The sequence below is a fragment of the Pelmatolapia mariae genome, linkage group LG18 (assembly GCF_036321145.2).
Source record: "Pelmatolapia mariae isolate MD_Pm_ZW linkage group LG18, Pm_UMD_F_2, whole genome shotgun sequence".
NCBI classification, from domain to species: Eukaryota; Metazoa; Chordata; class Actinopteri; order Cichliformes; family Cichlidae; genus Pelmatolapia; species Pelmatolapia mariae.
Genome location: NC_086243.1, coordinates 13,412,465 through 13,426,236, shown reverse-complemented (window position 1 = coordinate 13,426,236; position 13,772 = coordinate 13,412,465). Strand labels below are relative to the sequence as shown.

General features: G+C 39.0%; 2 protein-coding genes across 2 annotated transcripts; both read left to right on the top strand.

The window, feature by feature from the left end:
- The first annotated feature begins 566 nt into the window (after positions 1 to 566).
- LOC134616632 (cytochrome b-c1 complex subunit 10) lies at positions 567 to 3,815 on the top strand. The gene is made up of 3 exons (XM_063461555.1): positions 567 to 708; positions 1,303 to 1,433; positions 3,452 to 3,815. Exons 1-2 carry the CDS (start codon positions 659 to 661, stop codon positions 1,421 to 1,423), a joined length of 171 nt encoding a protein of 56 aa, XP_063317625.1. The 5' UTR covers positions 567 to 658; the 3' UTR covers positions 1,424 to 1,433; positions 3,452 to 3,815.
- Positions 3,816 to 4,379: 564 nt separating this feature from the next.
- Positions 4,380 to 13,061, top strand: mbd3a (methyl-CpG binding domain protein 3a). The gene is made up of 7 exons (XM_063461554.1): positions 4,380 to 4,691; positions 6,740 to 6,896; positions 8,634 to 8,771; positions 8,954 to 9,044; positions 9,135 to 9,312; positions 12,117 to 12,263; positions 12,379 to 13,061. The coding sequence occupies exons 1-6, from the start codon at positions 4,678 to 4,680 to the stop codon at positions 12,256 to 12,258; spliced, it is 720 nt and encodes a 239-aa protein (XP_063317624.1). The 5' UTR covers positions 4,380 to 4,677; the 3' UTR covers positions 12,259 to 12,263; positions 12,379 to 13,061.
- The last annotated feature ends 711 nt before the right edge of the window (positions 13,062 to 13,772 follow it).

Here is a 13,772-nt window from a genome sequence, read left to right as displayed (position 1 = left end):
CAAGTAATACCCCCATACTTCACTAAAAACCTTACACCTTAAACTAATGAATTCAAAAAAATCTTATATGCACACGCTTCTCATTTGTGAAATTTGAAAACATTTAAAAGCACAGTAACACCTGAAACCAGATGCAGTCCTTTTTTCTCAGTCCACTAGGGTGCAGACATGCGCTGTCAGCTGTGTCCATAAAATCCGTCACTGTCCTCTCAAAAATTACACGGCAACTTGTGACAGAAGTCATAAAAAACAATACCGGTGCTATGCTGGATTACTGCCTTGCCCCTGTTTTTTTTCCGTGCAACTTGGTACAATGAACGATTTAAAAAACAAAACAAAAAAACAAAACACTTTTCTTTGCAAGCGCCATATAACAAACGTCAAAAATGATTTTGTAATTGAGACAGGACTCATTTCATGAAATATTACGATGCTTTATAGATTTGCCACATAAAATCGTGTTCGTTACTATTTATTTAGGTGCTTACAAGCGCGTCAAAAGATTTCTTCGTCTTTAATTATTAAACGCTTTTAATTTTTTAAGTAAGCGGAAGTACCTCTTGCGCTTGCGCACTAGATAGGCTGCCGAGAAACTCGGAAGTGCTTCCAATCTTTTAAAGTGGGACGTCCTGTGTAAGGAGGACAAAATTCAGCCAAAATGATCAGTAAAGTAATCGGTCAGAAATATGTGGCCATTGCCAAGTCATGGTAAGATGTTTTTACGTCGCGCCTGTGAGAAAAAGCGGAAAGAAATTGGACCTGTGCTTAAAAGAACCTCGATGTGTCCTTAGCTAGCATTAGCCGTTAGCCTAACTGAGGTCATAGTCGTCGGGACATGCTGACTTTAGACTGTCTGTTGAAGATGTTTTGATTTTTATGTATTAAAGCGGGTGTGAACCATCTTTTCGTTATTAACTCTGCCTGTTAGTTACTTACATCATTTTCCAGCATGTTTATAGCTTCAGCAGATAAAAAGGCATCAACCCTTTTGTCTTCTTCTAATAATTTACTCATAACGGCCTGGATCCTTTGCTTATACCGAGGCTTTAGCTTTGGCCACTTTTGCTTTCTTAGCTTCTTTAAATTGTCAGTGATTGTGTGTGGAGATTATAATTTATCTTAAAAAATTCTTCCTATGCATCTGTCATTGCCTCAGTTGTGTTGATTGCCTAAAACCCGAAACCACTAAAATGAATATTTGGTTTTACCCAATAAAAATGTATTTCTCTCTCCAGTTTCATCAGTCGATGCTGAAATTAATAGAAAGACAACGGACAAATTTTCACTGTCTTCTCTCCACAGGCTCCCAACTATGGCAGTATGGGGAACAACTGGAGGTGTAGCCCTAGTGTACGTCACAGACTGGCGTTTGGTTTTGGATTATGTCCCCTATATCAACGGCAAATTCAAGAAGGATGACTAACATATGTCAGGTTAGTCCAAACAGTCATTTGGGAGATTATCATGCACCGTTGAATAATAAATAATCATTTAACAAGCAGGAACCACATCCTGAGTTAGACTGACAGTGCTTAAGAGAATGACAGATGGAGTAAAGGTAGATCTAGGCTTGAGACTTCAGTGAGGACCAGGCATCCCCCAGAGTCAGTGATGATAGTTCCAAAGACTTTACAAATTGTAGTGAATATATAATTGGTTTGTTAGCGATGAACAGCAGCCCATAAACCAACGGGGAGTCCTTTATGTGAAGTTGACATAGCTGTATGAAAATGAGAACAAACAGCTCATCATGAAGCATATATAGTGATAGAACATAAAGGGGGGGTTGTCCCACTCCTGAAATTCAGAGAATTTCTCTCTAATTCTGCAACATAATATGCAGCTTGTTGCAAAAATAACTGATCAGGCTACTCAGTACCAGTTTTACTTCTATGTTGACTTTAAACTTGTTTGAACAGGCAAGAATCACATTTCTCACGTGATGTGGCAATGTGTAACACTAAATGTTTTCAGTTACCTCTAACAGGCAGCACACGTGCGTGATGCTCAAAACAAACGCATTCAGAAATATTTTATTGTTTTTTGTTTTTTAATAATTATTCTTAACATCTTTTGGGATATTTCAAACCGCTCACGTCTAGCTTTGGTTTTCAGTAATTTTTCTTGACATTGTGGCTGTCCAGTCTACAGAGGGATGTATGTGACTTTAAAGAAAACAAGTCGCAGTACCACAGTCACGGGTTTGTTGGGGCCAAAAGTCGAGTCTTTCAGCATACTTAGGTCTTCAAGCAAACAATTTTGAGTCAAGTGAAACACAGACTCATTTCTTCCAGTGCATACAGACCAAGCATGAGTACTCACTCCCCAAAATCAAATTGTGAGCCAAGAAAAACCTACAATATTACATGTTTGTTGAACATAGATATATATGCGTTTTTCCTGTTTACTGACCCCAGTACACAGGCTGCCTATATAATGGTAACAGTCATGCCTCAATCCAGAGGTAAAAGCATCACTGGGTGGAGTATTAGCCCCCCGTTTCCCAAATAGATTCTTTAATAAGTATTGCCTGAACCGCATGACTCAACTGAACAGAATGGGGCACTACATTAATATCAAAAACAAACAAGCGGACATACTGTGATTCCCGAAAAAATGTCCGGAGTCGGAGCTGAGATTGAAAAGTCTTCAACTGATAGGAAGGAAACAATGAAGCGGTTTGTCGTAATAATGTGAAGATTGAAAATGTGATTACTAAATGTGAGATGTCATCTGACACAAAGCTGCCAGGCGATCTTTTGGTTTCATTTATTTCTCAGTTACAAAGCAGACATTCAGAAAGGCAATGAACACATTCAGGAGCTCATTATGCTCAGTCACTGGAAAACCCTAGTCATAAAAAGACTTTCTGGTCTGATCAAATTAAAGGGCTTTAGCATGAATTGTATTTACTACAGCTCTGGAAAAACAGGGGCACATTTCATCAGCTTGCTAAAAGAAAGTATTGACAATTGTGGTGACATACTCATTGATAGATTTTATTTTTCTTTCCAGTTTGTTTTTGTATGTGATTTTTGTTTTTGTCATATTGTATCTTGATGTCCTTAAAGGTTTGGTTGCTTTAACATAGTAATCTGCAGACTTTTGGGATAAATAAATTAATAACTTAAATGAAACTGGACAGTTCAGAGAGGACACGAGACCAGAATTAAGGAAAGTGGCCTGTTTGAGACTGTATTTGGCAGCTTCTAATGAAAAGACTGTGACCACTGGAAATTTAAAACTCATAGGCATTAACTTTGAATTGGTTCATTCAGTTGATGTTGATTCAATTTTGAATTATAGTTTTAAACGAGAAAAAAAATTACAGTTAATAAACAAAAATGCTTTAATATTCCATTCAGTTTTTCTTTTCCGCTTGCCCTCAGCATCCAGCTTTGATAATTTCTTGAACACATTATAACACATGTACCTTCCTCCTCCTCCTCAGGTCAGTGCTGTTTTTTGTTTTTACACAAGGACCTACAGAGAGACTACGGACTGCTGCAGCCAGGACCTTCCACTGCATGGCAGGCCACCAGAGACCATCATTCTCACCCTGCAGCTCATTCAGCAGCATTTGAACTGTTCACTACCAACATCCAATGAAATGATCCTTGGGTTTGGCATTTCAGCGTTCTTCTGCCAGTAAAAATATGAACAGACGAAGAAGAAAACAGTCACGATTTAAATGTGCTTTTGGTTTCTTTCCCTGTTCAGATTAAGGAGGGGTATTTATTGTAATCATCTGCGCTCTGTGGGTCAAATTTGATTCTTGATTTTTGTGAGAAGTAAAGTATGTGCGATTTCTCCTATTTTATGGCTGTTTATGGATTTATTTACTTTTGCTTGTGTTCCTGCTGAAGTTAAATGTGTAAATGTGCATGAAGCAAATTTAAAAACAGCCCCTCTTACTCATCCCCATAACTGGTCAAAATGAAAAGTACTGACAGTTTCACTCTTTTGTTAAAAAGCTATAAAACATCAAGGCACTTAATCTTTTTATTAACAGCTGGGTAATTTTTAGAAAACGTTTTTGTTTTTTTTTTTACTTTTTCCATCTCCTTTTACAAAACGTGGTGTAGTTGAAAATACTGGTCCAGGAATTCAATTCTATACAAAGTGAATAGAAAATGTATTAATATGTGTAGGTAACAGTTTAAAACAATAAAAAAATAAATAAATACAGCCTGTTAAACTTGGATTTTAATCTAGCTGGCCTACCTGTTACAGCATCAAACTAGTGTAATTGCATTATTGTACTGTCTCATTAGACTTTAAATACAGTCCGTTTATCCAGAAATATCCAGTTCACAATAACTAAAAACAAATATCACTTTACAATTAAGTAAAAAATTTTCCCATAAATGCAGTTTTGAGTACAATTATGAACACGATGAAAACGTTACAATGTCAAAACTCTGTCATAGTTAGTTTCCGCCTATGACAAAGCCCACGTGAGACCTGCGCGAGCTTTACTTTCGGACTACTTTACAGCGTGTGACGCATAAGTTACTAATACGGCGGAGTGATCTGCACTCGAGATCTGCAAGATCTCGAGCTGAGACAGACAGCTAGCAGACAAAATTCATGCCTGTGGTAATATTAATAAGGTAGTGGAGTTTTTGTCGTTTATTAGCCAAAATTAGGGGCAAAAATACTGAGACAGCCGGGACCATGGAAAGAAAAAGGTAGGACTTTGTCATGTTTGACCGAGTGAGTTATTGTAATAACGAGGAAATGCACGCACGCCTGCATACATCCGTGGGGCACTTTAGAAACGCTCATCAGTAAATGAATCGATCTGGGGAGGTTTAATTTATTTATTTGCAGCATTACTTTTGTAGCTAAAAGTTGACCTTAAAGCGGGTTGAGTTCGTTTGGTTTAAAATACTGCAGCTTCAAGCAACAATTGACACGCTATTTGCTACGACTTTGACGTCCCGGTGCTGCTAGCTTGATTAGCTAGCTAAGTTTCATTGTTTACACACGCTTGACTTGCAGTGCGCAGGCCCGTCACAGCTACAGCAGCACGAGCGCTCCAAACTTCACGTGGGGCTCACCATGAGTACGCTTCAGTTAGAGACGGTCAAACAAAAACAACCACGTGTATGTTATCAGCTACTGCTGGTCAGACCGCTTTTAACCACAGGGTGGGCTACAGAGGTGCTTGAATGACGTCTCTTGACTTGTCAGCACACCTGTTGGGGTCCGGTGCTCGACAAGTTATTTTATAATATTTTTTTGAAAATATCTTTTTATGTCATTGTGTATTTGGAGTTATAGGCTATATGAGTCTACGTTATTGTGCCTACTCAGTGTTTACTTAATTTATATTTTAGAGCTGTTTTGTTAGATGTATTGCAATTAATGATTCCCTTTTGGCCAGGCCTCTTGAGAAGGTTGTACAAAACCCCTAAGTACTTTCTGGATCAAAATGGCTCGATGTCATTCATGAGAGATTTCATGAGGAATTTAGAACAGTTTAAATATCAGTAGTCAATTTTTGGCAGATGGTCACTAATATCTGATAACCTATTTTAAAAAAGACACACAAATCGTTTCACTTTCTTTTAGTGTAAAGGAGTGTAAATGCACATTTAACAAATCATTCATTTGTACTCCGGTCATCATTACACAATTGTCTTAAGAAAAATAAGTGCAAGTTTAACAGTGCCAATGTAGTAAGTCAAATTAAGCTAAAATGGTAAAAATGGTAAATTTTGTATTTGTATAGCGCTTTACTTAGTCCCTAAGGACCCCAAAGTGCTTCACACTACATTCAGTCATCCACCCATTCACACACTGGTGATGGCAAGCTACATTGTAGCCACAGCTGCCCTGGGGCGCACTGACAGAGGCGAGGCTGCTGGACACTGGCGCCACCGGGCCCTCTGACCACCACCAGTAGGCAACAGGTGAAGTGTCTTGCCCAAGGACACAACGACCGAGACTGTCCGAGCCGGGGCTCGAACTGGCAACCTTCCGATCACAAGACGAACTGCCAACTCTTGAGCCAGCTACGTTTATGCCCTCCTTCACAATTTTCATGCTAGCAAAAAAACAAAACACATCTACTGGGGTGGCCCCAGATACCATTTCTAAGCGTGTCTCTGTCAAAAAGCTTATTCAAAAAAGTAACTGAGAGGGTCTGTGGAGTACTAAACTCTTGGACATCCCAGCTACAAATAGTGGAATGAACCCAATGACCCGCCTGAGTTAAATGCATTTTTTTTTTCCTTACTTTGTTTCTACACAGCGTTCAAATGTGATTATAAAAAACAGCTGTGTTGATGCAGAAGAACTGTGAACTGGACTTTTTTTCCTTTGATCAGGAATCAGTTAGTAATGGGCAAGCGCCTGTTTTTATTCTTGTATTTGATGAGGTCTTTATTGTATTATGGATACAGTAGAATTCATTGAGTGTTTTCTATCTGATTTATTTTCATTTCCTATTTAATTGAGCTGCTTTTGTGGATTTCTTATTTTTTTTACCGACTTTAATTTTGACATGTTTTATTTATCTAACTATTTTACTTTTTTTAAGCTGTTTTGTTATATGTTGGGTTTAGTGTTTGGGCTGCTCTCACACAGGAATTTCTCAGCTTGTGGGATAAATAAAGTACTTGTTGTTTTATCTTAAAGAATTGTACCTGCTATAAGCAGAACTGATGTATCTTAAATACTGTTGATCCCTGGTGGACGCTTGTTTTGATGGTTTTTCTGTTTTTCTTTCTAGCCTACCTGTTAAGCGTATTCTCAACAAGCCGCAGATATTCCGCGGCAGCCCTCACGCTGATGTGAATGCCGGCCACTCCCGGGGCGAACAGTCACTCCTGATCAAAGGGCAGCGCAGCAGGCACAACCATCTCTATGACATCAGCCATCAAATAAGGGTGAGACAGTTTGGTTTCTGGTGTTTATGAGGCTTAAAAATGTATACCTGTGAGTTTAAGTTGTACTTCTTCAAATTTAGTTTAACTGCATACATCTGTCCAAAAAACAGAATAACAACTAAACCCTTTGATTCTATTTGCATATGCCATATTAAAATTTCATTTTTGAAAGAAAACATTTTCTTAAATGCAAAAATATATAAATAATCTCAAGTACAGTCAAATAAAATAAGATGTGTATGCAGCACATCAGTTTCATGCTGTTGGAATCATGTTAAACTGCATTGTCCCTTTTTAAATAAATAAATAAGAAAAAATATATTAAGCTAAACTAAATAAAAATTTGCTATTACTCTGTCTTCCTTGAAGGCTTTCTGACATTAATAGGAGGCTGTAAGGCATCAGCAAGCTGTGTAGTTTAACCAGTTTGATATCAGTTCAGCTGCATATTTTAATAAAACTTCTGGAGGCTTACTGCAGATTTTTTGCTGTATATAATAACGGCGGAGGATGGACCAGCTACAAACTTCGCTTTTCTTCACATCGAGTTTGTTGATCAGGTTCTTTGATGAAGGACTCCTGCTAGCTTTTTCCCAGTAAAGGTTTGAATGGTGATTACAGGAACAGCGCTGCTCTTTTAAACGCTGGAAACATGTTTTCTTTCAGTCAACCTGAGCTCACCGTCTCAGTAACAGCTTGGCTTCTTCGCTCTCCACGTTGTTTAAACAGACTCCGGCTCCACGTTAAAGTGTGCCAGCATCATCATCACGGCTGCTGTTGTTTTATCAGTGCTTACGTTTAAAAACTGGGGTCTGTATCTAATGTTGTCAAACTTTTTATTCATACGCTGCTGCTGAGTACGCTTCTATTGCAGGACTGTGTTTAGTCGCAAATGTGGGTGAAACGCTCAAGAATTTTTATTCTCTGTGGCTAAAATTAAGAGTAATTTCAGTCCTGAATTATTGGCTCCAAGTCTGATTTTTGCCACTTCATTTGAGTGTTTGTCATAAACATCATAACCAAAAGCACAGCTCATCAGGCTGTACACTGATCACACTGTCTGCCTGAGGCCTTTTAGCAAACTGCTTAAAATTTCATGACAGTCACAGGAACCTCTCTTTAATGAAGCCATCACAGATGAATTGCAGTAAAAACAGACTTGAGTCTGACGTGCTCACTTGTTCGCTTTAACCTACCTACGTAAGGAAGTTTTTCTCTCATGAATTGAAACTTTAGATTCCTAACCTGAAGTATCCAAATTGCACATGATTTTTGGATGGTAGATTATTACCTCTTGACATTTGAAACCTGTAGTTACTTCATAGTTGCTGTATAGAGTGTATTGTTGTGTCCTTCACCAGTAAACCTTCCCCACAGATGAGGTTTTATGATTGACCGTTGACTGTACAAGTGGTAAATGTTGTAAAATTAACATCATTACAGCCTTTTATGTCTGCTGTTAAGCTGAAGGAGAGGTGTTTTCCTTGTAGCTATTTACTGCGTTTTTGTTTTCATGCCACATTGTGTCATAGTAGTCATTCCATTGCCTTGTAATGTTTTTATAGCCTCTTCATAATTAAATACGGGATGCAGCAGCCACTGCTATACAGGACTGACAGCAGTAAAAATAAAGCAGTAGGATAACTGTGTTGGCTTTAAAATTGGCTCTTTATAAAAGTGTCATTAAAAAAAGTCTGTTCATATGGTAGAAAACTAACTTACGGTTCTCTCTTAAAGGCTAAGCCTGATTTAAACACAACGCTGCCAGTTCGACAGACAGCTTCCATCTTCAAACAGCCAGTGACCAAAGTAACAAATCACCCCAACAACAAGGTGAAGACGGACCCCCAGAAGGCTGTGGAACAACCAAAACAAGTAAGTCAGAAGCAGAAAAAGTGTGTCAAGTGTTTGTTTGTTTTTTTTTCTAATGGTCATTTAATTTTTTTATGTGTGTGTGTGTGTGTGTGTGTGTGAGAGAGTGACTGAGATGTTCAGTTTTGGAAACACTGTGCCTAAAATACACAAAGTATCCTCTTCCTCTTTGCTTCACTCTTTAGCTGTTCTGGGAGAGGAAGTTGAGCGGGTTAAATGCATTCGATATAGCAGAAGAGCTGGTCAAAACGATGGATCTCCCCAAAGGCTTGCAGGGTGAGGTTAACCTTTAAAACTTATCCGTCACATATAATTCAAACAGAAATAATTCTACCAGGTTGACCCATACTGATTTTCTCTCCTTAGGGGTGGGGCCTGCATGTTCAGACAAAACACTGCTCTCTGCGATCGCCAGCGCCCTGCACACCAGCCCGGCGCCCATCACTGGACAGCTCACTGCTGCGGTGGAGAAAAATCCAGGAGTCTGGCTCAACACTGCGCAGCCTCTCTGCAAAGCCTTTGTAGTGACTGATGATGATATTAGGTGAGATACTTTCATATTTAATACGAAGGAGCTCTGGTTTTCTAACTGTAATACTGAGTGATATTATTAATGCATAGGAAACTGATGAAAGCTTGAGTCCAGTGCTGGTGGCTTCTTCTGTGCAGGGTGTCAAATGTAAATCAATTGCACTCTAAAAGTGCATTTCAACATGTTCCACCACTACCAAGCAGTGAGGTGGTGTTTCCTTTTTCTTGTTGGGCACATGCTGCTGTTTTCAACAATCAATGGCTTGACTGTTGTTTTCTGTTCTCATGTAGCATACGCCACCACAGTGACAGTTTTAAAGTGTCAGGTTCTCACAAAACTCTCTACACGATGAGCTTCAGTTTTGGAATCATTTGGATTTTTCTTTTAAAGGAAAAACTCCTAATGCTAGTGCTCCGGTTGCCCAGGTAACCCTCTAACGTTGGGGTTGCTGAGGCACTCTGTTTAGGGTAAAATCATGTAATCAATTTAATCTTGGAGCGGTTTAGAAACCAAAACTGACCACCATGTATTGACAAATCCACAGTACTCTTCACACTCATAGGTTGTTGCCTCCATCACTCACCTCGAAATTTAGAGAAGTTTATCCTGCAACCCGCCCAGTTTGCGTCACCACTGGGGGTTTCTTTTGTTTGTCCTTTTTTTTTTTTTTTCTTGTGCTTGTAGTTGTTTGCTGAATCTCCCAGACTTTCTGTGGTCGTTACAAATCACTTCCTGTGTGGAGATAGCTTTAAGGTGTATATTGTCAAAAAGCAAAGGCTTGTGACCAGTTTAAAGTAAGAAATAAAATGAAAAAGGGCCTTAAAGCCTCAGACAACATTATCATTATTATTATTTAATCAGGAAGTGAAACTTCAGATTAAGAATCTCTTGTTTCTGTGAAGAACGCATCATTAACCTGGGGAGCTGAGCTCTTGGAGGGAAAAACTCCACACAAGGGGCCCTTGCTGGGTTCACACACTGGACTCAAATAGTAAAACCATTAAATAGGCTTTAAAATTGCACAGTAATGTCACTGAGGACATCAACATCTTGTTTGAAAAAGCTTTGTCAGAGCTGTCAGCGGACAAATGCAACTGTGGTCTTGGTATTCACATTTAGTATGAGCTGGTAGCCGGTCACTTGACCTGTGAGCACAGACGTTTTCTATTCCAGTGACACAAGAATACAGCTTTAAATTCAGACTCAACATATAGTGAATCAGCACTTTGTACCTATTTACTGAAGCCCCAGCTAGCATGCTACAGCTGATGATAAAAAACTTGTGCACTGCTAAAACCAGCGCACTTTATTTTTATTGCAGGACAGTAGATGTTTGACTCTCGGAGCGTTCTGAACCAAGTACATTTCATACTAAGAACAAGTGTTACACACTGAAAACTTAGGACAGTTGTATCCCAAGTCACCATTATTATTTTGCTATTTGACCTTCAGTTCAGGCACATTATTATATAAATGTTAGAAAAACAAACTAAATTCACTGTGTTCAAAAGTTCAATCTTGAGATTTACTTTGTGTTCTGCTTCTCTTTTATGGCTTTGTAATGAGTCATACTTCACATTTATACTCTTATACCAAATTGAACTATGGTGTCTTTTTATGGGTCATTGTTCACATGGTGAGAACAGCACATCAGCCTCAGTCCATTTAGCGAAAAGCAAGATAAAATGCAGATATGTGGTTTTTGTTTTTTGAAACGTGACCACTAACCCTGTGACGTTAACTTATCTATCATTTTGGACGTGTGACAATCATGGTCACAATGTAGGATCAAGTGACTAAGGGCCCAGTCACACAGGCCTTGAGACCAGTCTGTGACCACCTGGCAACCGCTTGTCACTAGGAGAAAATGTGTGTTCCTCAGCCAGCAGGCAGAAACCTCCCTGTCCCTTGGTTTGGTCTCTGGTACTTGCTGCCGTAGTAGTTATAATGGAAGTGATGGACAAACGCTGGTCAGCTGTATGTCAGACAGCTCTCGAGTGATGTGTGTATGACCTCAGGTGAGAAACAACAATAGAGAACAGGGCTATTTCTTTGTATATTTAATGGGAACCTGCTATTCTGACTTTTATTCTTGGACTCTGCTAAAGTAGATTTGCATGACTTGAATGCATGAGTCAGCTGTTTTACCTCTTCTTCCATGAAGGCCACCCTCACTTGATGCCACCTGTCTGCTGATTGGCTGCCCCTCAATCGCATACGGTTTGAAGAGCACAGCTCTGAAGCTGCTGTGTTCACAGACATAAATGTGTGTCTGAGATCATATCAAAGATTTGCCCTGTTATTGAGTGTGCATATATATATACATACATACATACACATACTATTCTCCTTCACCGGTGACGTTAATTTCCCAAAACATGTTATCATTTTTAGTTATTGTAATGATGTGCAAAGTTTTCTAAACTGAAGTGTTCATATTAAAATTTAGAGCACACGTCCTTATGTATAAGTCATAAAAACAGACTTCATTTCCACAGAGGAGATGCACATTTCTTCTGTGTTCATGTGTTGGATGTATCATCTACAGTTATCAAGCTTCATGTCTCTGGGAATTGAATTTATTTATTTTTTTATTGCTTATTTTGGGTCTGAAAATGAAATGATTTTGTGGAGTGAGTAAAATAAATAAATAAAAATCAGCCTCCCTCTAAGTTCACGTGGTGGGCTGAGGTGTAGTGTGCGGCTCTTTGGTGGACATCAGATGATTTGCACTTTTCCTTCCCTGAAACTTTTTTCAAGTCGTGAAAGACGTTATGTCATTAATGAAATTACGTGTTCTTGTCTGTGCCCCTCAGGAAGCAGGAGGACCTGGTGCAGAATGTGAGGAGGCGGCTCGAAGAAGCCCTTATGGCTGATATGCTGGCTCATATAAAAGACACCGCTGCAGACGTAGAAGCAGAGGTGAAGGGTGAGCAGGTGGAGAAGGAGGAGTTATAGCCAAGGTACACAGAAAGGCAGTAATCACTACAGTATGGCTGAATTTCTCATGGTTAATTGCATTTAATATGACCTACAGTATATTCCTAAACAAGTAACTCTCCTCTATCTCTCCCACAGACTTGTTTGAGACTTTTGCTGGTAAAGTCTTTTCAATGCTCGAATTAACGGCTCCATGAAGGTTTGTATGCAGTTAAACTGAAGCAGACTTTATATGCAGACATTCTGCAGATTTTTTTTTCCTAACCTAAACAAAGACTGTGGTCTTTAATTTTTTTGTTTTTTAAACATATGACCGTATAATCCTGTAAGGGTGCTCTGAGTTTTCATTTTTACCTCTACTAAAGTCCGGCAGCTGGTTATGGTGCTCTACACAATGCAGTGTTATGTTTAGTTAACAGCTGTTTAAGCTCAGTGTTGAAAACGCAAACCTTTATGTACACGACTGATCTGTGTGTGTGTGTGTGTTACATATAAATTGGTTTTAAGAAGTGTTTTTATTTCCTGCTATTGCTTTTTATGTTTTACTGACACTGTAAGTTAGCATGTCATGTTTGAAAGCATAGAAATGCAGCAGTATTTTTACATGGCTCTGGATGATGATGATTACAGTTTCACGGTTCAAACTTTTTCTTTTTCTTTTTTTTTTTGGTCACAATAATTTGAGTTTACATAGCTTTGAACATGAAGCCATGGTATTTGTATTTTCACTATTCTTTGAACAACTACTATTGCATTTCAGTAAAAGGTGCGTTCCCTCAGATCATACAAACACACTGCTGATGTACTGTTTTCTGTCAAATAAAGGCATTTTTCTTATATGTGTCCTTTTCCTTTTTTCCCCTCCAAGTTTGTATTTAGTGTCTGTTAAAGTGATACCTACAAAAAAACGAACTTTAATGTCCCCACAGGACAGATTTTATTAAACAGTATCCATCCAGGTCATAGGAGAGCAGTGTAAGCAAAGACACCCACACCACCCATCCCCAGCCACCTCCTCCAGCTCTTCAGAGGGGATACCAAGCCATCCAGGGGATACAATCCCTCTAGCATATCCTTCTTCCAGAGGGACATACCTGGAACACCTCACCTAGGAGGCATGCTGGTCAAATGCTAACCACCTCAGCTGGCTCTACTCGGAGTCCTTCCTGTATAACCTTTCAGACAGACCATGAATCAAAAGACAGCCTAACATTCGGAAATAGTTTCTTTATATCGATGAAGAAAGGGGGAGGGGGGGGCTAATAAATTAGTATATTCCTTTTGTCTGTGTTGGCAGTGGAGGGATCGCTACACCCATGTAACCCTTCATCCTTAAATAAGATAAATCAGTCAGCATTAGTAATAAATTTCATATTTGTGCCTCTGACTAAAGGTATACAAGGAAGCATGCCGATGTGGGGTTTTTTAAAACATGTATACGCTTACATAAAAATAACTTCAATCAAAACCCCTTGAACAACCCTGTGGCGCGTTTATGAGTTTGGTTATTTTTTTAACAGATATCTTAGAAA

Excerpts from the sequence above, each read along its gene's own strand:
- LOC134616632 (XM_063461555.1), top strand. The coding sequence starts at position 659 with ATGATCAGTAAAGTAATCGGTCAGAAATATGTGGCCATTGCCAAGTCA. Across the intron at positions 709-1,302 it reads GTGGCCATTGCCAAGTCATG|GCTCCCAACTATGGCAGTAT; the intron begins GTAAGATGTTTT and ends TTCTCTCCACAG.
- mbd3a (XM_063461554.1), top strand. Across the intron at positions 6,897-8,633 it reads ACATCAGCCATCAAATAAGG|GCTAAGCCTGATTTAAACAC; the intron begins GTGAGACAGTTT and ends TCTCTCTTAAAG. Across the intron at positions 9,313-12,116 it reads GTGACTGATGATGATATTAG|GAAGCAGGAGGACCTGGTGC; the intron begins GTGAGATACTTT and ends TGTGCCCCTCAG.